Here is a 23,592-nt window from a genome sequence, read left to right as displayed (position 1 = left end):
CGAGCAACCAATTAAGAGTGGCGATAGGTTTTTTGTTAATTTTCTAAAGTGACGCAGGTAGCGCATCATACTACAGTAAAAAGGGCCTGCGAGCCCCACGATTGTGTGTGTGTCAGGTCAGACGCGTATGATCCTTGACCCATCCCTGCCGTTTGTGTTTAATAAACAGCAGAGTCACATTGCTTCTTGTGTGTGTCTCATACTCTATCTCCTTTGGGATATACGGGAGGAGTTGGGGCCACCCTGCCCGGAGGTCTGCGGACGGCCCGGCCGACCCCGGCAGAATTTCCCCCCGACAAGTTGGAGGCACTGCTGAGATCTGTTTAAGATCGGCATTTTTACTTTTACTTTTTCCAGGCACTCCAGTTGCGAGAAGGCCCGGCGGCGCGGCCCCCTCTGCCGTCGCCCCCTTCTGAGGACTACAGGACCGTCGCGGAACTGCGAGAAGACCGGACAGCGCAATCCGGATATTGGCCCTCGGGAGCCGGTTGAGAAGTATCCGGCCCGCGGTTGGCGAGTGTCCAGACGTGGTCCAGACGAGGGGAGGTGGCGAGCCGCTTGGAGGGGTGCACGCAGTCGAGCGGCCCCGCATCAGGAGAACTTGGTGAGCATGCCACGCACAACAAACAATGTGAAATTGTGAGGGAGGGGGGAAGAATTAAATACGGGAGGCGGGAGGTGTTGCACAGGTGAACGGCGAAGGTTTGATAGTTTAGTGTTAGAAATAGAATGGATGATAGTTGAACAAGCGCGAGAGCAGTTGGCAACGTAACGCGAGAGAAGGGGGCGGAGCACGAAAACATCACGTGCGGCCGCTCGTAGAAACTGATTGGCCTAGGTCGCGACTACGTGTAAGGGTGTGTGTGTGTGTGTGTGTGTGTGTGTGGTTTCCTACGATTTGGCATTTATTGATCAATGAGTAGATGAGGATTCCTATTGTTCGAGCAAGACACTCGATAGGTAGATGACGTTTCCCTGTAGGCGGTAGCTAGTTAAGTTGCCTAAATACGGAAGATAATTGGCTGGTTAAGCCCTCCTGTCGAGGGGCGTATCACACGCGAGGCGACGCAGCGTGCGCAGTCCGATTATAGTGTTGATTTGATTACCTTGTTCCAGGAGTGACAGGAAGACAGCTGTGGGGTTAACGGGGGTAGATTGCAGGTGTATTCTGGATTTAAAGAGCATATGAAGAACTTACTAGTAGCTCTACGTGATCGGTGACGTCACCAATAGGGTTTTCATAGGATATCGCAAACACGAGGCATCCTCGTTGTGAGAGTGTTGAGGAAGAGAACGGTGGTAAGGGAGTAGAAACGGAGATAAACGGTAAAACGAGTTGATCGAGAAAAGGCGAAGCGGGGAACGTGGCTGCGCACGGAGAACGCCGGCCACGGCAAGTGTAGAAGGGGGAGGAGCACGTGAAAACAGGACGACTGTATAAGCACGTAATAAGGGGTACGCAGCCGCAGGGGGCTACGTGCGCCTCGGCCGCAGGGGGCCGTAAGGGTGTTGTATAAAGGAAGAAGGGCAGAGGAAAATGTACAAATGTAACATACTATATTTTTATAATTTCCCTTAAGCAGACTATCGTAAGTCCCCAAACTTACGGGGCCAGGTAACGATATAAGGCTGTATATTGTAAACTACTAAGTGAGATAAACTGACACCAGATTAAGGGAGGGTAGCGAGTGGAGCGCTACTATGTCATACGGAACAGGATCGGGAGGGTGGGGGAACACCCTCACCACGCCACTACAATACATATGCACAACACTGCCACCCCATAGGGAGAAACTGATTAAGTATAGCATAGAATGGACCCAGGGGACGGATAACAAAATGCTAACACCGTGGCCGCCTAACGGTAGCTTCGATCCATATGCCCAACATTCACTATTAAATCATCTGCACAATACATATAAAGGGAAGAAGTTGGCAAACCACATGGAGGTGTTTAACTTATGGAGGATGTTCCAGGGGTCCTGACCAGGACCAAATGGAATATTCACTATGGGGGAAATACCAGAAGAAACAGAGATTAAGGAGGAAGAAGAGAATGGGAAACAGGGGTATGAGGACCCAAAGAACACGGGGAACAGAGGTGAGGGAGGAGAAAAGAATAATAAAGCAGATGAAATAAAAAAGGAACCGAGCAATGATATACCCATAGTAGCGGGAGTAAAAACAGAGGGAGGGGGTTGTACCCTTTAAGAGAATTGGGAGAAATAGAAAGAGGACAGTTAAGGGCGGCTGAGGGATACTCGAACCCGGCATACAGCCCTCCACCATATGTAGCTCATAGGAAAATGCCAGCAGGGGAAGGGAGGACTGGAGAAGACCAGACTGTGGAGATAGGAAATGATGAATGGGTAGCTGCACAGATATTATTAAAATTACGAGGTTCATTAACGGGAGAAGAGAGGGAGGTAGTGAAGAAAACAGATGAGGATAATACCAGGGAGAGTGAATTGAGGGGGAAAGAGCTGTTAAGACAAAAGGAAGAGATTTTGGAGGAACGATTAGCAAAACTAAGGGATGAACAGAATGAATTGACTAAGCAGCTTGAGAGGGAAGAGAGAGCGAGAGCGAGGAAAAGGAAAGAAGGTAAGAACGAATTGGAAAAAATAAGGGAACGAACTGAGGAGCAAAGGAGAGAAGCTGACAGGGTAAAAGCAGCAGCAGAAAGGGTATCAAGAGTAGTACTGCGGGAAAAGAAAAGGGAAGAAGAAGAAAAAGAAAAAGAAATGGCAATATGGAGGAGGAGGTTACTATCAGAATCAACTAAGAAATACGAAGAAGAGAGGGTGATGGAGAGTATAGTAGAAAAAGAAAGGGCGAAATGGGAGAGGGAGAAAGAGGATGAGAGAATATTAGAACAGATGAGAAGTGACGTGATGGAGGAGTTGAAAAGGAAGAGGGAGGAAAATAACAAGGAGATGGAGGAAAGGTATGAAGGAGAAAGAGGAGATAGGGGAAGTGAGAGTGGAAGATGGGGGAATATATATTATGACTCAGAAGTAGCAACAACATCAGCACAAGGGGGAGCGGTTGACAAAAGAGAAAGAGGAGAACTGGACCTAATAGATTTACAAACAGTAACAATCAGGGGGAAAAAGACCGAGTGGGGGGTGCCGTTTATAAATAGCTTTTGTAGTGAGGAAGAGAGAGTGGAAAGTGAAGGGAGGAAGAGTGAAAGGGAAAGCTTAGATAAACGATACATCACCCGGACCAATATGGACTCACCATGGATCAGTAGGAGAAAGGATGAGATGGAGAGAAGTGAGGGGGGAAAGACAGGAGTAGAGGAAAGACGGGCAAATGAGGACGCAACATCCCCATCCCCATCACGCCCTCCCCTATCGCACCCTACAGGCTCAACCACCTCACGTTTGTCACGCAAAATAAAACTAGCTCCCTTCACAGACGAACTGACACCCTATACATGGCGGCTTAGAGACCTCCCTAGTCGCAGGCAGGAAAGAGGTGTACACAAGCCTACATTAAATACAGAGGAAGATGGAAGAAGGAGAAAAGATGGAGAAGAAAGCGGTATGAGCAGGGGAAATACAAACGAAAGTGTAAATGCGGAAGAAAGAGAAGAGGAGGAAGGGTGTGAGGACTCGATATTAAGGAACACAAAGGGTGAAACGGAACATAATTTAATGCCACTGTTGGAGAGAGGTGGGGTTAGACCACAGTATGTTCCTTGGAAGCATACCGATAAAGAAAATATCAAATGTAGGCTCCCATCATTAAGTGGAGGTGCGGGTAAATGGATATATGAAATGGAAAAACACACCGCAGGACAGAAGCTAGCAGTAGGAGATGTAAAGGGCCTTTTAATATCAATATTAGGGGATAGAGCGGATGACATATGGAAAAGAGCGGGATTTCATGGGGTAACAATAACAAATACATCGCACGATGGGGCACCGTTCGCAAACTGCAGACATGCACTATGGCAGGCATTGAGGGTACAGTACCCAGACACCTCAGATATAGGAGCAATTACATCTCGCAAAATGCATGAGAACGAAGATCCTGTTGATTATATTCAGGAAATCCAAGAGAAGTGGCGCATGGAAACTAGAGAACAATGGGATAAAACACCAGCAATATTTTACCATATAATGGTACAAGGGCTCCCGGAAGGAGTTCAGAAACAACTAAAGAAAGTAGTGGGAATGGAAGCAAAACCATGGCCCGAAATACAACTGACTATAGTGCATCATTGTAGGACATGGCAAGGAAAAATGAAACAAAAGGAATAGGACAGGAAAACGGAAGAGGCTAAACTAGTACAGAAAAAGCTTACTAAGTACACAATGAAAGGGGCACTAATAACTACACCTCCAACAATGACCCAAAGCCCCACACAAGTAGTGGCTGCACAAGATTCCTCACAAATACCACCTTCACAGATTACAACACAACAGGTGCCGCCACTCCAACCATACACGCCCAACATGGGAGGAGGATACCCAATGCAAGAAGCTGGATATTACAATTATAACAGGGGGAGAGGAGGACTTATGAGGGGGAGAGGGTACGGGTATGGTACCCAACCGCAGGTGGGAGGATTTAGAAATTCCTATCCCACAGGGCAACCAGTATACCAGGACAACACAGGGAGCTTTCCATGGCAGAATAGGGAACCACCGGTGTGTTGGAGCTGTGGACTATTGGGGTACATGTCACGCACGTGTAGAGTTAGACCAGGAACACCATTATGGAGTAATAAGGGACAACCACGGCCCGCACAAGTACAGCAAGGCATACCACAACAGCAAATGTTGCCACAAGGAAATGAACAACAACAACAATTAACACAACAACAGCCCCAAACATTGCCACAACAACAGGTAGCGATCACACAACAACCACAAATACCACAAACGCAATTGGGTAGGGTGACGGTTTTGGGACACAACCCTTATACCGGGAATGGCCAGTCGTTGTACCCCCAATAGGACAGCCCACAGACGGCCTTGGTGTGTCCCATCCTGTCAGTAACACCTAATAGTGCGGAGGAACCACGCATAGAGGTAATGATAGGTGACAACAAATTATTATTCCTTGTTGACACCGGGGCGACCCGGTCTTGCATAAGGGAAGGTAAATTTAAGATGTCAGGTGAGACCATGAACACCCAAGGATTCTCTGGGGCTAGAGGGTTGGTTCCCTTTACTGATAACATTCCCTTATCTATTGGAGATTACAATCTGTCAGTTCCACTTTTATATTATAGTGCTTCACCAGTAAATATACTGGGGAGAGATATAATGAACAGGTTGAATATGACGATCTCCTTTACTGAGGACGGCATAATTTGCTCTACTCCAGGGATTAACATGCTCACAGCACGGCAAATTATGCAGGCATACTGTGGACAGACAGCGATTAGGGCGGAGCCAGTAGATGGTGAACTGTTCCAGTATGGAACCGACATGGCAATTGCATGGATGCCAGGGATAGAAGGGAAAATATGGAGAAGGCCAGCAGCCTATCTGTTCAGACCAGAAACACCTGTTAATGAACCAGAAGGGAAGGTGGTTTCAATGGATATTGAGAGCATTATTGCAACAGCTGATTATATTGCTGTACATGCCCAAGACAAAGAAGGAAGAGCATGGAGGGCAGTGATAGCATTAGCAGAAGGATGTAGGCTCACCCAGGTGTCAGATGAAGAGCTGTTTTCAGATGAAAAGGAGGAAGGTGAAATGGTGTTTATGATGAGTGTAGAAATATGGCTAAGAGTGGCCTACAAACAAGTAGCACAGAAAATTGCAATGGCACTTGAGGCACCCACATGCACCCCGGTCCCTTTCTTTAAGGACGATATGTCAAAGGTACCCAAATCATTGTGGACTACTGGCCCCTATGACGTGGGCTGCATAAAAAGTATAGGGGGAGTAAAAATAAAATTGAAAAAAGGTGCAATACTCCCCAGAGTAAAACAGTACCCACTATCAAAAGAGGCAGATGAGGGCATATATGAAACCATAACGGCCCTTATAAATAATGGTATATTGGTCCCCTCAGAATCACCATGTAATACGGTTGTGTACCCAGTGCGCAAGGCTAAAGGAGGGTCTTGGCGCTTTATACAGGACCTCAGGCCCTTGAACAACATAGTAGAAGCGGAATATCCCGTAGCTGCAAACCCGGCCACAATATTGTGTGGCATTCCAGCAGAAGCATCACGGTTTACAGTGATCGATCTTAAAAATGCTTTTTTCTCAATACCATTACACCCAGACTCACAAGATCTGACGAGCTTCACTTACAGAAACGCTAAGTGGAAGCACACCAGATTACCACAAGGGTATTGTGAATCACCTTCAATTTTCAACAGAGTGATACAGATGGATTTGGGTAACATTGAAGTAGAAAGCACGGTGTTGCAGTACGTGGATGACATAATAATTTGCAGTAAAAACGAAAAAACATGCAGAGAGGACTCATTAAAGATGTTGACAATATTGGCTGACAAAGGTTACAAGGTAGACATGGAAAAGATACAGTACTGTCAGGAACAGGTACTTTACATTGGTCAGTTTATATCCCAACATGGAAGAAAGATCGCACCACAAAGAGCACAAGCTATTTCGGCCACTCCAATGCCACAAACTGTAAGGGAACTGCAGCAGTTCCTGGGGCTCTGCAACTACTGTAGAGCTTGGGTATTTGATTACAGTTCATATATAGGGCCCCTGCTTGAGGCGTTACGGGAAGCTAATAAAGGGGAGAACAAATTGGGGTGGACGAGGGAAATGAAAGAAGCTTTTGATGAATTAAAAGATGCGATATCAACTGCTCCGGTGCTGGCATCCCCAGACTATGAGCAGCGATTTTTTATATTTTCACATTGCGACTCAGCAGTAATGAAAGCCGTGTTGGCTCAAAAAACAAGCCTGGGCTACAAACCAGTAGCATTTTACAGTGGCCACTTAGATCCTGTAATGTTAGGCCACTTCCGCTGCGAACAAGGTCTCGCCGCAGCCGCTTTTGCGGTGGAGAAAGCATCAACAATAACCATGGGGTGCCCGACTACACTATTTGTGGAACATGCACTTTTTGCAATATTGAATAAACCTAAATCCACCCTAACCACGCAAAGGGCATCAGGTTATGAGATCATTCTATCCAGAGCTGAACTATCAATTGTTAGATGTAGCACGGTCAACCCTGCAAGGTTCCTAGCAGAAGTAATTGAGGAGGGAGACTATGCCCATGACTGTACTGAAACAACTGAAATGTACTCATGTACTAGAAAAGTTGAGGAAAACGCACTAGAGGGGGGTGAGCTGTTATTTATTGATGGGTCATCAACCATCGATCAGGGGGATGGTGTGAGGAGGACTGGGGCAGCAGTGGTGAAAATGATGGAGGTACCGGTGTGTGTGGCATTGAAATGTGTACAATTACCACAGCATTACTCCGCTCAAGCAGCTGAACTGTTCGCACTGATCTTGGCGTTGAAGGAAAGCTTTGACAAACGAGTGACTATATATTCCGACAGCGCATATGTTACATCAACTGTCCACTCAGGGTTGTCGAAATGGAGAAGAAGAGGGTTTAGGAGAGCTGATGGCACCCCAGTGCAACATGCTCTTTTATTGGCTGAACTGATTGAATAAATAAATGACCCCCAGGAACTAGCTTTAGTAAAATGCACCGCACACACCAATGGTGAAGATCCGTCTCAAAAGGGAATGCAGCAGCAGACGCACATGCGAAGTATGCTGCATACTTTGGTGAGATATGGAACCCCCCAGAGTCACAGAGAGGGAGAGGGAGGGGAATAGCAAAAGAGATGTTGTTAAGAGAAGGGTAAACCCATCTCCCAGCCACACAGATTATGGAGCTACAAGCGGCTGCACCAATGGCCGAAAAGGAAATATGGGTAAAAAGAGGATGTACAATGTCCCCAACTGACGCACTATGGCGCCAGGGTGGCACTGGAAAGGTTGTAATACCATTGGCACTTTTGAACACTGCCCTGAGCCAACTACACCATCCAGCCCACACAGGAAAGGAAGTAATTGCAGCACGAATTAGGGAAGACTGGTTCTGCCCCGAGTTAAATTCGCATGTGTCGAATTTTATCAGTAACTGTATCACATGCCAACAGTTTATGGCCGGCCACACTCTAAAGGTGATAAGAGGTCCTATACCCCGGCCAGAGGGACCTTTCGGGCATCTCCACATTGACTATGTTGATATGATCAATATATGTCAAGGAAATAGGTATATGATTGTAGTAGTATGCCCATTCTCTAGGTGGATTGAGGCAGGGCCCTGTTCACACCCAGATGCATTTAGAGCAGCCAAGTTCTTAGTGAGGGAGGTCTTCCCCAGGTGGGGAGTGTGCGAGGTGTTAAGGTCAGACAACGGCCCACGTTTTGCAAACGAGATGTTTCAGCACATCACATCGCTGCTGAACATTAAACATAAATTTGCATGTGCATACCACCAACGGTGTATGTGAACGCCTGAATGGCCTATTAAAGGAGGCCATTGCAAAGATACAGCAAACAACAAAGAAGAGTTGGTTATATTGTCTTCCATTAGCATTATTTGAGCTGAGGAATAGGCCAGGGTCCGACAGCCACCTCACTCCCCATGAGGTGGTTACCGGACGTCAAATGCGCCTTCCCCTAACGCCAACGTCAAGAGCATTTACCGACCATGAAAGCACTGCAAGTGTTCTGGGTGATGAAATGTACCAATATGTGTCTTCTTTGATTACTAGTGTAGTGTTTGTGTCTCAACAGCTCGAGCGCACACGGGGCGGGTCTAATAGAAGCCAACAAGAAGACGCGGATAAAGAACTGGAAAAGGAAGGACTTTGTAAGGTTGCTAAAGGTGACCACGTACTACTTCGCAACTTCAATAGGAGATGGAATGACCCACGCTTTACGGGTCCCCATCTGGTAGAGGAGGTATCAACAAGAGCAGTAAAGTTAAAGGACAAGCGTGCCTGGAACCACCTACACGACGTAAAGATCTACGGACAACAGACCCGCCCCAGCGCCACCGACAGGTCCATTGAGAGAACAGCAACAACATCGACAACAGAAGAAGGAAGTTCTACCACAGCCAGCGGCCCAAGTATAACCATACCCTGTCACTCCCCAGACTCCCCAGAGACAATAACTGAAGAAGAAAGGGGTGATCCCCATCCAGCCCACCCCATGATCACACGCTCAAAGAGTAAAACAACGCCCACCGGTTGAACCCAAACACCCCCTGCCCACCATCCACTGACCCCTGTACCCATTACAGTAGTAACTGTACTAAAGGACATTGCCTCGCACAAATACACATGTAAACACGTGAATGCTCTCTTTTCTTTTCTCTCGCACATGCAGGAACCGCGTATTATTGTATTGCTAAGAAGTAGATAACTAACAAATTCACTGCCTTGGAGTAGATGGTACCCTCAGACGATAACTACCCAGAAGAATTGTCACACCAATTTGTATATGAAATAAAAAGGACAACGTACCTGAAAAGGAAAAGGGTACGAGTTTACTACACAGCGTTCCTTTTGGCCATAGAATATTCGATGCCCCACCTCCACCCATACTTACCTGCCCTAAGAGATAGATCGCTCAGAATAGCGTGGGAACAGCTCTTCGCCTGGGCACTGAATGACTATTTGATAGGGAGAGCTTAACAACTAACATTAACCAGCATATTAAGAGTTTTCAGGCGGGCAACTCTAACATCGCAAGAATTCGCTGCCGGACTGCAGCAAGGTAAGAGCAAAATGCCGGTGAAATTAGCATATGTAATAAAAGTAATAGGGATTTTGATAATCACCGGGTTCGTAGCTGCCTCTGTCTGGCAGTACAGCTATGCTACCAATATTATTGCTGTACCCAAACCTAACACACCCCCATCCCCAGCTGCAACAGGTGTTACGTCAGGTGATATTAGCAAAATTGCGTACAAGCAGAATAGAGTACAACGCAGCACATACTCAGATAATAAAGGTATTGACAATTATATACAAGATTCAGCACACGTCTCAAACAACATATGGTATCAACACATGACCCGCATTGGTAAGCAGACAACAGAAGACAGTTGCTACGTTTGCTCATTAATACCATACGCCATGAGCGCTTCTCGAACATTTGTTGCCACAGAAATAGACTAAAAAATGCACGGTGCATAATATACTTGGCACTGTTCCAAACGAAAGGAAGATTTCAAGGAACAGTGGTGCATATGACGTGGAAAACACGAGATTCATACCCATACGAAAACAACTTCCTCAAGAATTATTTGAGTTACCACAAGAGCAGTTTACATGCTGAAGCATTTAGATACATAACAAGTGGTCCTGCAAAAGGAGAAACAAAGAAAGTAACACTGCAGTACTTATCATGTGATTGGTACGCCACTGAAGTCCCTGGTAAATTAGGATGCTGGGAGAGGCCACTGGTGACGATAACGGGGAAAGTATACTTGGACAACAAATGGGAGATAGGAGTGGTTGGCAGCAACATGGTAACAAAAGAAACTATATCAACTATCGATGCGCACAATCACAGATGTTGGACAACTTGGATCAAATACGTGCCCATGCTCACATGGATAGAAACGGATGAAGAGCCGATAACAATACTGCCGTTGACTGCGCCTAAAGTATGCTACCAACATAAAGGAGAGGTGGACATAGGATATAACACCAATTGTGGAAGCGTGATGGAGTTACCTGAGGGGGGAGCAGGAACAGCAGTGATAATGGACCATTACTGGGCCTGTGGAGAAAAGGCATATCACACGCTGCCCCCTCTGTGGAATGGTGTATGCACGATGGTGCACGTCAATGTACCATCGCTAGTGGTACCCCAGAAGCATGTGAATGTGGCAAACTTTCCCAAAATGGATGAAGGGGACAAGAGAAATAAGAGATCTGCACCGCCTCAGGGGGAGCCAGGGAACAGGACCAATGGCAATGAAACTGTCCTAAACAGACGGAAAAGACAAGGGGAACCTCTGACAGGAAATTACCTATGGGGAAGGTCGGAAACAGCACTCACTTCGATTCCGCCAGAACACAGACTATTCAGCAGAGCAGCAATGTTCTTCTCCTCAATAATACATCCAGGATTGCAGGCTTACGCGAACGCAAAATGGCTCCAGATAACTAGATGGGAACTTATGATGACCATCAATTCTACAGTAAACGGATTCAACGCAATAAAAGAAGAGCTGCGAGCAATAAGGATGGTAGCACTGCAGAACAGATATGTATTGAACCTCCTCACTGCCATGGAAGGAGGAGTTTGCGCAAAGATAGGACAATCCTGCTGCACATTCATTCCTGCCAATGATGCTGACAATGGTACATTGACAGAAGCAGTTTCACAACTGGCCCAGTTACACTCCAAAATGGTGGATGAAAGTAATGGTGTGAAAAAGGATGAGAGCTGGTTTTCGCTATTATGGTCATGGATGCCATCTTGGCTGTCAGATGGACTGAAAATTATAGTTGGCTGTATTATTTTGGCTGGAGCTACCCTGATCATACTAAGATTTTGGAAAGCCCGGAAGGCACGCACCACTGATGAGTTGCTTGAAATGGTCGGTATGCACCCACTGATGCCAGCAGATGACGGCCAACACACAGGCATAATAATACAAGAGAGAGAGAAATTGCGCAACCAGATCATCACCAACCATCTGGACCCACCATCGGTGAAGGTCGAGAACCCAAGAAACCCCAGGAGTTACATAGGGAAATGGGTATACTGTACTCCTGGAGGAGCCTGTGAGTATATGTATTGGTCATTTGAAGATCATGTTAACCATTATGGACATTTAGGAGGAATACCTAAAGTGTGGAGAGTAAGAGGAGATAACGAAAAGGATATGTTTGTGGTCGACAAGTCGACCAGAGGGGGGACTGAAGTGGGAAAATGGAAAAACAGACTCCCCTCTTTCCCCTCTCGCGCCTGGCCTAAAGGTTCACGGCCCAAGCACCCGCCACGAGAAGAGTTTGCCCATCTACCAGACGACCATATACCCTGGTACAGGAACATACGGATGTGTCCATCTGCCTGCCCAGCAGCCCGCCCTGCCAATGCCGATGCCTGCGGCATGGATCAACTGGACTAAAACTATACGTCGTTAGAGATGCCATGACGATCTAGCCAACGGATAGCACACCTGTGCCAACATACACACTGGACACTCCCGCACCAATGTACATGAAGAATATACTCAGTGCTATGACGTAGGCGACAGACATACTCACGGACGTGCATCTTTATTATTTTCCATATAGGCTTTCAGAAATGCAGAAACGCAAGACGCATCATGAACTCATCTAAAGAGCTTGCTTACGCTTCTCCTACACTTAGGTGCTGTAATGAGAATTATAACAAAGACACGATACTGGTCATAAGACAATATGAGACTATAACCTAAAGCGCCTGTGCACCAGACGGTTCCACCTATATACTAGGCCTGAGCAGGCCGCAAGCAAGAGCTCTCGTGGACGATTAACAGAACAAGAATCAGGTTGCTGATCCTGCAGAATGAGCCTGGGGAAAGCAGACAGCCAAGGTCGTAATGTTGCAAACCCACAATCCAAAAGCAGACCATCAAGGGCACGATGTTGCAACCTCGCACGCCGCGCACCAACATCAAAGTCGCACCTGCAATCAAACCAGACACACAGTGGAAAAACAATATTAATTGTGCAGAATTCTGCCTCAAACACGGTCCCATCCCACGTGACCAAGCCGAACCTGACGAGATGCCAAACCCAGGAGTAAGGAGGCGTCTGGATCCCTCGTTACAAGACACAGGCAGATACACTTGAAAGGATCAATGGACATCTGCAACGGTGGGAGTAGTCGGCCGTCCAGCTCATGAATAAGTCTTCACATTGTCTGCATGTACCAATAGTGAAACATTGTTGCAAATTGCAGGTACACCGAGAGCTGGGAACAGCGATGGTCCCAGGCTGGGAAGCTCACGGGCGCACCAATCAGAACATGGGGCTCTTATCACTGACGCCATTAACATCAACCAACCATTAGGAGTCTTCATGTAACAATTCTCATGTATCTAATTGTAGGGACAACCCAGATATATCACCTGACTAACCCTCGGCCACTCATATTATTCTCTATACGTATGCTATACTAACCCTACCACTCGAGCAACCAATTAAGAGTGGCGATAGGTTTTTTGTTAATTTTCTAAAGTGACGCAGGTAGCGCGTCATACTACAGTAAAAAGGGCCTGCGAGCCCCACGATTGTGTGTGTGTCAGGTCAGACGCGTATGATCCTTGACCCATCCCTGCCGTTTGTGTTTAATAAACAGCAGAGTCACATTGCTTCTTGTGTGTGTCTCATACTCTATCTCCTTTGGGATATACGGGAGGAGTTGGGGCCTCCCTGCCCGGAGGTCTGCGGACGGCCCGGCCGACCCCGGCAGAATTTCCCCCCGACAGGGCAGTGGGGGATGGCACCGCTATGCACTTGTGGCAATTTCACATATAAATTCTGCATACACAAAATGGCCACCGGGAAAATAAAATGGAATATTTTCCATTTTCTCTTTCCACGTTGTGTGGACGGAAGGTGGGGACAGAGGTGTTCTCAGCCAGCTACGTGGTGGATCTCTCTCTGTGTGAGGTGCATGTGGGGACTTGGTGTATTGTGGTGGCCCCATGGGCAGAGGGTGAAACGGGAGGCCTGTGGCCAATGGCAAAAAGCAGAGGGCGGAATGGTGCTGGCTGGTCTCTCAGTAATATAGGCAGACACTGTGGATTCACACTGTTTTCCTGGCAATCTGCTTAACCATTCGCCTCTCTCCTTGGTGCTACATTGAAATAAAGCTTGAATTAACCCAAAAGAGTTGTGAATCATGCAGAGAGGTCGCAGAGAGCAGATCACACCTAAAATATAAGAGTCTCCAATGGCCCTCACTACATAATCAAATGCAGTGCAACATCCTATCGAAACATTACTGTGAGTAACTCATCCAAAAACCTGTAACATGTGCTTCCACATTACCAATTTAACAGCACCCTTTGCTCCTCTCAATCCGATTTGGTAAAAGCAATTATGAGCAAACAACTAAATATGCATGAATGATCTATGTGATCACTGCGCGTCCCGTACTTTCGCATACGAAAATGTGGAATCCCAAAATGGAGGTGCACAGTGACCCTGTGATAACCATTTCCTGCATCGCCCTTAGCCGCTACGCCTTTGTACTTGCGCCGGCAGACTTACTTTCTTTACTTTCCCCCGTCTCAGCCCTCTCCCTGCTATGTCACTTCCCTAACCCAAAAGTGGGTTGAAACTTCCGTCGCAGAGTCCTTTTCTTTTTCCGTTTTATCTCTGTTGTCCCCGACTTCCATGTAATGGAAGCATTGGACAACCCCCGAAACCAGTATACCATTCAAGGGCACCGGGGGACACCCCTGCGATCCCCACTCCATGTGTTCGGTATAATGGTTTTTTGGCATTTTCGGCACTGGAGAATGAGCAGTAAACGTGAATTTGCTTTTTTCCCCTGATATTTTCAAGCAATACCTGTATGAAAGGCATTTTATTTTAATTGAAGCATTATTTGTCATGGTGCGTCAAGAACACCAATTGTTGGCTCTGACCCAAAAACATGGGCTTACTCTAAGTGTCTCATATATTTGCTCAGACACACATGAGAACTGTTGCCTCGTCCCTCCCGCCCCCACACCGGCAAGTATTGGAATTGTGCTAGATCTTCCTAGATTCGAAAACTGGCAAACATTGACGCACCAGATTCTAAATTGGGGTTCAAGAAAAGCTTGGCCCCTGGGACCACACATTGCTCTCCCAGTGATCAGCTGTTCCCGGTGTTCGGTGTCATAGCTACAGACATAGCAGAGAGTGGATGAGCCACGGTAGATGATTAGGCATGGGAGCGATGCATAAAGCTGCACGATTTCCTAATAAATGACTACACTCAAGTGATCGCAATTCATTTTCTTTCACTGTGTTTCTTTCAGTCTTTAAGTATATTTAAACCCAGATTCGAGTTTTAGGGAAAAAACTGTGCATGCTGGTAATTGTAGGCTTCCATTCAGGATATGGAAAAGATACTAACAGACTCTTTTTACTCATCACGTTCTATATATTGTCAGATTGGTTTGTCATGGGACCTGTGCATGCTTCACGTCATCACGGTAAGCAGGCGTTGGTATTTTATTTTATCTGTGTTTTATACAATTGACAGGAGTGACTCCCTCCACCCACTAGCTGCCCCGCCCCCTCTCCCCCAGTGGAATCCTAGAGTCCTATAATATGTTTCCCCCTTTCCATCACTGTGCCATGCATATGTAGAGCAGAATCCTGATTCTGTTAACACGTTCCAAATATGAGTGGGCACCTAGTAGTACTAATCGTTTATATAGTGCCTTTTCCCATTCATATGGGCTCAAGACCCTTGTGGTGGGAACACCCTCAGGGACCGAAGTCCAGGTATGGAACATTCTCAGAAAAGGCTTAGAGTGTGGGTGGCTAGGCTTCAGTAAGCAACCCAAGAGGTATGGCATGTGGATGGGTGCCGAGGGAGGTCACCACAGTGTTTTAGTGCAAGAGACCCGTTATGTAACCACGTACACCAAATATTATCATAGTTTGTCACTGTATTCTAATGGCAGAGGTGTTCAGGCAAGTCTTGTGTAAGGAGGCAAAACTGTTACATGTATGCTAGACCAGATTTGTTGTAGGCGTAGCTGCATTCTAAAGTGGGTGGATGGATAGCCGTTCCTGCGGCAGATGTCCACCAAAGTGATGCGTTTATACGTACCTTAAGCTCAGATGGAGGTTATCTTGATCTCGCTGTGTGATCTGATTGCATGAAAAGACAAGCTACCCTCATGGGCTCTTCTAGGCACTATAGACAGGCTAACCTCAAAGTCTTCTAAGGGCAAATAGACCGTCTTTCTTTGACGTCTTCCAGGCTTGACAGCCAAGCTACCTTAAGATCTGGGGTCATAGGATTTCCTAATGCAATAGACCGGCTACACTTATAGTCTTACTCTATATCTTATAAGTTGCATAATAGGCTACCATTAGGCATCTTCTAAGTGCAATAGCAAGGGTGCCTGCATATATCTTTATGCGCTGCAATGGCTGCTTGTAGGTCTTCTAATAGCAATGGATAGGTTACCATCATATCTCTTCAGGCGCAATGGACAGGTCAGCATTATAAGGTGCAGCCTAAAGTGTCCCCTCCCAGATCATCTAGGTGCAGCACACTGCCCACCACCAAACCCAACCAACCTTCACAGATCTTCCAGGTGAAATACCTGGGCTAACCGTCACAATTTCTTCTGGAGCCGTACATGTGCCAGCCTGAACAGTTCCTAATGTGCAATGGACTTTGAAGCAGTTGGTGCTCAGGTCATCTGTAAAGCCTGCGTTATCTCTACATTGGAACGAGACATGCTGGCCTAATACATCTCCTAATCAGAACAGACAGTCGAAACCAGAGAGCAGGTTATTTGGCTCTGTGTGTTCTCAGTTGAGGGGCTCCCACACCTCTTCTAAGGTTCCGAATGTACCTTGAAGCCAAGCAACTGCCGGGGGCCAACTTGTTTCAACGCTGATTGGATCCCCATAACAGGTGCAGTAACAGTTCTTCTTTTGACTTCTTAGACATCACTAGTTTTTATTTTTTTTTATATTTTGTAAAATAAAAGTAAAACTTAACTTCTCTCGACGCCCATCTCCGCACACTGCCATCAGCCAGGCAGTCCCCTTTTCAGTGGTGATGACGTCAGTCATCAACATTGAAAACAGACTTCCCGGTTGAAGGCACTGTGCAGCATCGCCGGCGAGATAAAGGTATGTTTTTCTTTCTTTTTAAAAAAAAAACCCCAGTAGCACCCGTGTAGAAATCTACACGGGTGCTAATGGCGATATGCCCCTCAGTGGTTGGGCCCACCCTGTAGGTAACGGCCCGCCGCACAAGTTAAGGGCCCGAGCGCAAGGACCGCCACCTCGGGCCATATCGCCTCAGTAGGATTCCTTGCGACCGCATACATCCATCTTAGTAGCAAACCTTTAGAGAGTAATCAGCAAAGGGAGGGCTCTTTTTTTTTCTTTCCAGCAGTCCCTATTACTACAGCTGTTCGCGATTTCACAGCCCAAATATGAACACGAGTTAAGCGTCTCAGTAAATGCTTTTTCAGTTGCTGGGGTCCTCCATTGCAAATGCATGCCCCATGCCCACACAAAAGCCCAAAGTGCTGGCATTGCCAGCGCTTCGATGCTTTTGGCTGCGCACAGAAGGTAAATAATGTGTGCAGATGCGGCCGCCGAGCCCACAACATCTGCAACTGTTCCAAGGAGAAGGGCCTCAGCCCCCCGCCCCCCGCACCACTCCCAGCCCATGAGGTTAATCGTCTGTTATCCGCACGAACATGAAGATAATCCTTCCTTATTACACAGCAAGCATCCGAGAGATTATTATCCAGTTGCCATGTCAAAACAACTCCCAAAGACCCGATATCGCCCCGCTGGCCTCTAATCTAACAAGATCACTCACTGCACCTGGCGTTTTACAACACACCGGTCGCACAAGTTACAGAGTTCTGCACATGTTTAGTTTTCAGGTGTCCCTCTTTAGAACTGGCGCTAGCACACCTAATCCTGGCAGGCCACTGAGAAACAGGACGATACATTGATGTGCACAGGATCACACAACTGGGGGCGCCGGGACTAGAATCTTGTCCCCCCCATAAAGACCAACAAGCAGGATGACAAATATTCTGTTCTCATATAGTGCTTCATATCGGATTCCTCTCGCTTCTAAGCGCTGCAATATCAGGTCTTAATGTCCATCTAATGCATGTTTTTGGGGGTAAAGGGTTAATTTTTGTTCAGGTTCATTTTAAAGGATAAAAAAAGGGGAGTTTGGGGGTCGGACCCCCCCCCCCCAAAAACGAGAAGACATTTAAAAAAAAAAAATGCATTAGATGGAACATTTTTAGATGGAGACATTTTCGATGGAATGGCATTAGATGCAATGGTTTTAGATGAAATGACTATAAACCATTTAAACACACCTTCATGTGAGAGGAGTGTGGCTGCCTCATAGTTCTAGTGAATACAAAGGTGCCACCTTGCCACGGGCCACGGGGGGCGGTTGGCTCGTGGAGGCCAGTTTCTTTCTGTTGCATCCTGGGACCTGTAGACACGGATTTGTAATGGAGGGAAAAACTAGAAGTTCCAGGATGCAAAGAGAGAATAGTGCTCTGGATGCTCTTCCACCTCGTGGCATTGGGCATGCTTGCATCTGTGTGAAATTTCCCCCCCGAAACGGGAAGCACTGGAGTTTTGCGAATGTTGCAAATGCTGAGATTTGTGGACTGTCAAGTAGGATGGAGCAAGATGACATACGTAGGATACCCGACATCAAATACAACATTCATTAGCATCCTGGGAGGGGGCGCTGGCCAATGAGGATTCTCGGATCGCGAGCGGTATAATATGGTACAAACCGGTATTCCGAGCAGTCTGCGTAGCCAGCGCTGCCTTACCATTCTCCACCTACCCCCTCACCTCTTAGCACCCGCCTACTTTTAAAAAAACAGAAAAAAAATCAACTTACCTTTGCTGCGCGACCCGGCGCCGGGCAGTGCTGTCGGTCACGAAGTCCGTTTGCAATGTTGCAGCCGACGTCATCAACATTGAAAATGGACTTTGTGAACAGCAGCCCTGCGTGACAGAAAATATGTGAATTTCTTTTAAAAAATACCATTAGTACGTGTGTAGTTAACTACACGGGTGCTAACAGCAATATGATCATTGTCGGCGGGCCCACACTGCTGGTAACAGCACCACCGATCTCGTTAAGGGACCCTCGCTTCACTCGGCCCCTTAACTTGGGCGGCAGGCCGTTAACGACAGGGTCGGCCCACTGCCTCAAGGCATATCGCCTCATTCTCTGCAATCAAAGATATATGCTTCCCTCTGCAAATGGAATATGCATGTACATGATGAAATCATCTTGAGTCAGCCCGGTCGTGACAGAGGACCTCAGTAGCTTGAACAAAAATATCAGGTACAGATTGTCACACCCTGGGCGGGTCTCTTGAATGAATAAATAAATATCTAAATACATGAAATGATTCATTAATTGGTTTGATTGATTGTTTTGAGGATAAGTGCTTCACCCATCAGATACAGCATATTTAATTTGCAAACAGCCATTTCCACATCCATTTTTAGTACATTTTGTTAGCATACAAAATACGTGTTCCACTATAGAACATAGACCATATTTTACATTTAGAACCTAACGCAGCAAGTAACTTTGGCCTTTGCCTACAGTGAGCAACGTGGAGACCTGTTCCACGCATTAGGGTTCAGTAAGTGGGAAAGAAACATGATTTAAATCAAACACATTACAATAATTAAAAGTCTCTATCATAGAGGGTGCTCTGGTGGAAGTGCGATATTTGTGAGAATATGTAGATACAGTCCACTGACAAGTTTGCATTATCGTAAAAAAGAAGAGGTCCCTTTTAAAACTGGTAGGAAACCCGTTACTGAAACTTTGTTCTGAAAAGTACCAGCTAAGATCTGAAAGAATTAATTAAATTATTGTACATCAGTGTGAAATGATGCCGGATCATGTTATCATTGCATTACTTGCCTGGTGAGTTGAGAGCTGGCGAGACATCAGCAGAGAGTAAAAGATATACAATGCAGCTTTTTAAAAAAAATCAAAATTGAACATACAACAACATGATTGAAGTTGTCAGTTGTCAGTCCACCAAGTCAAGATTGGTCCTCCCGGGTTCTGGCCAGTGTCTACTGCTCTGCTTGTGTGAAAGTGAAAGTGAGAGCAAAATCGTACTATGATTCACCCGACATGATTATCTATGTTCTAGGAGCACAGCTATGGTGCCACTCATTAGCAGACTCTCGAATAATAACAAATGAAGCAACAATAATAAGGTTACAATGTTAGAAGCAAAAGGCGGGGGGGGGGGGATCTCCTTTGCTTTAAGCTGAATGTGACGCAGCAAGCAAAGTATGGATGCTTGTGATCTTGTGCATAAGGGGCGTGACCAAGCAGTACGGGCTGGACTGCCCCTTTTGGGGTGGCACCAAGCCTGATTTGCATATACTCTTTCCTCTTTTGTAATGTTTTGGCAGGTGAAGAACGATAATCTGGAGGGGTGTCCAGAGCAATAATATTTATTCTAAACCTTCCAGCCATCACCCCTTTTGTTTTGCTATATGACAGAGAAATATTGAGCCATAACTCTGCAAGGCCATGAGCATTTTCCTGGGTGGGCAGTGCCTTGATTAATTGCTGATTTGCTGGGACGGGGCCACCCCACCCCAGGACCCTATTGCAGGTCTCTTTGCAGCTGTATTCATTGCACATATTTTAGTTATACTCCTCTTAGTTTTGTTACAAAAGTCCTAAATAATGTATTGATTAATGTGCATTTGGTCTGTGATAGCTAATCAAAATTCCTCATAATTTAAAATCGTGATATACTACAAATACAGACTGTAGGATCACATTTTCTATGCAGACATTCTCTGATCCTCACAGAGACAGAGCACGTGCGGTGGAAGTGGACAGCCCGACCACTGCAACTCTTTGACTTACAGAGACTGAAGATTCGGAAGGTCCCACAGCGCTTCAGCGGGGATTCTCCAAAGCTGGTTGTTTTGCAGCATCCTAGAAACAAAAAAAGAGAGGTTATTTAGACAAAAGAGTAATGAAAAGCAAGAAAGCAGGAATAACAACAACACATTACAAAGAAAAGAAGTTTACACCTGAAAAGAAATTGATCAAAAGGGGAAGAGAACAGTGGAAACAGATTTGACACATGAAACAATTTTAACTCTCAAAATGGCTCTGCCCATTTCCCATTGATCTTTTAATCCAATTCATTGATATGCTGAAAAAAGTTTTAAAAAGGTACATGAGCGAAAATAATGCAAATATATAGATATATTCAACGAAAAAACTTTGGTTGCAGGGACTTTAAGGTGAGAACTGAATGCAACAAAGCCCCTGAAATTCAGCTAGAGCCACCTTAACTTTGCGCCCCCTATTGCACAGCCTATGAACACAATGATGACATCACAGATGGTATCACTGATGATATCATTGATGACATCACTGGCAACATCATCTATGAAATACACATCAATGTATTTAACATGGGATATATTTACAGATTACTTTTACTTTGTACAGTATGTGTTTGATTTCAATTTTAACATGTTAATCACTTACAAAAGACACAGAGCAAGAAATATACATCTATGTGCATGTTTTCAAGCACTTAGTGAATTTATTTTAAAATGAATTTATTTTCTATACATGAATACATTTAGAGTAATAATCCCTTTTTTTCAATACCAATGAATGAAAATTCTTTAAATATATCCTAATACTTAGTTGTTCCCCATTATAAAGCACTTCTCATGCCATTTAGAAAATGATACGTGTGCACATTTTCCTCACCAAGTGCCCCCTCATCTGTGCCAGCTCCCCCAATCTCCATATGGCCTCCTCACCTTCCCTGCCCTCTCCTTTCCCCCCCATACCACCTGCTATTTCTGTGACACAGTTTGCTTTGAGATGTTGGCTATTTGAGGTTATAGCTGAGGTTACAGAAAAGCTTTGTGTTGCAAACTCAGTCCCTAGATACCCTTCAACTCCCATATTTCACTTGGTAAACTCTACCCACCCCCCTACCTCTAGACCAGTGGTCTTCATACTTTTTTGGCCGGGGTCCCCCTGAGCAAAATTTGGGCAGGTCGGGACCCCCCAGAAATGCCAAATGGACAGTATATATTGTGCGCCGTCACCTGCTCCCATCACAGTCGCTGGGCTCCCTCATCCCACTCCTACCCAGTCCCTGGTCTCTCCCCACTCCATCACACAACCTGGGCTGTCCCCATTCTGCTCCCACCACTATCCCATGGTTCCCGCCCATTGTGCTTCCACCATAGTCCCTGGGTTCCCCCCAACCCGTTCCCAACACAGTCTGAGGGCCAGTGGCGGCTGGTGATTTTTTAAAGTGGAGGGGCATAACTATTTCCCCACAAAATGCCATAGCGACCGAGCATAGTGAGGGAGCCCGAATCAATAAAGAGGGGTTCGGGGGGGGTTTCCCCCCTGTGATTTTTTTTTAAATAATGGGTTAAAATGTTGGATTGTAGAGCATACTTTTAACAAAGAAATGGGTAAATAGCCAAACAGTTTGCAATTGGTGCTGGGGGGACCACGGGGCAGGCATGACATTTTTTACTGGACATCTATGATAGATGTCCAGTAAAAAGATACCATCCCTGTCCCCTGGGCCCCACTGGGCCTAACACAATCAACATGATTATGTGTGTATGCAAGGCGCTACACATTCATACAGCAATCACTCTATCATTCACACAAGCATCCATCACCAGACACCCACTCATAACATAAGCATACACGCATCCATACGCATGTTTAAATAAAAACAATGAACATAAACATACCTTCTGCATTGGCCTGCGTGTGGGTGCTGGAACGCCCTGCTCCAGGCTGCTCTGTCCATATGTGCGAGGAGGCGCAGGAGCTCCCCCTCGGACATACAGACATGCAGTGCCCCAGCCAGCATTTCCAATGAGCTATGCAAGGCTGGCGAAGCAAAATGCACCAGCACTTGCATGGCTCAGTGAGCATGTGCGGCTGGGGAACTAAACTGAACTGTCAAAGGGAAACACTGTTTCCCTTTGACAGTTCAGCCAGCCCAGGAGCACCCCATCAGCTGGAAAAAGCAGCTGAGGGAGTGCTCACTGTTTCACTGGGCTGGCTCCTTAGCTCCTTCATAGTGGGTAAAGGGCCACTGGGTGGGCGCACACTCGCCATTATGGATGAGCCGCCAGGCTCGGACTGGCCTATAGGGCAATGCCTGTACCAAAAATGTAAAATCTAGTGTGGGCCAGTCAAAATGGGCCACCATTTTGGCCAATGTGGACCACTTTGAGGAGTTACTTAACTATGCAGTTAGTAATTTTGACCATTGTTGCTGAATATATCACAATTTACTGACATTTTAACACAAAGCACCCCCTTGGGTATTATTGAAACAGTGGGCCTCATTACAACCCTGGTGGTAGCTGTGCAGGTAAAACCGGCACGGCTGCCGCCAGAGTTGCATCCGGGTCCAGCACCCGCGAATGGGCAATTACCGGGTCATGCCGAGTTAGGTGGACCCGATAATTGCCCTTTCGCGGATGCCGGTACCGGTAGATCCCCATTCCCATTTGAGTCCCATAGAGCTCAATGGGAATGGGGAGCTCGGCTGCACCGGCACCGTTAATAACGGTGCCGGTGCATCCGACGAGCTCTGCTTGCGGGTGTCGCACGGCCTGCCAGGTCAGACCTGGCGGGCTGTCAGGCACCCGCAAGCACAACTCTTACTATGGCGGTACGGTAGCAACGGTGCCGGTAGCTTACACGCACCGTTGTTACTGTACCGCCATAGTTGTAATGAGGCCCAGTCTGTGACTAAAGGAATGAAGATCCATTTACAACTGCGGGCCAC

General features: G+C 46.4%; 1 protein-coding gene across 1 annotated transcript in view; it reads right to left on the bottom strand.

The window, feature by feature from the left end:
- The window catches only part of LGR6 (leucine rich repeat containing G protein-coupled receptor 6), a 571,666-nt gene that overhangs the window by 227,179 nt on the left and 320,895 nt on the right, over positions 1–23,592 (bottom strand). The window contains exon 4 of the mRNA XM_069633599.1: positions 20,658–20,729. Within this exon, the coding sequence (XP_069489700.1) occupies positions 20,658–20,729 (72 nt within the window). The remainder of the gene's footprint in view (positions 1–20,657; positions 20,730–23,592) is intronic.

Source organism: Ambystoma mexicanum, chromosome 13, assembly GCF_040938575.1.
Source record: "Ambystoma mexicanum isolate Mex_15411 chromosome 13, UKY_AmexF1_1, whole genome shotgun sequence".
NCBI lineage: Eukaryota > Metazoa > Chordata > Amphibia > Caudata > Ambystomatidae > Ambystoma > Ambystoma mexicanum.
Note: the sequence above shows the minus strand (reverse complement) of the source record. Positions and strands in the feature narration are given on the sequence as shown.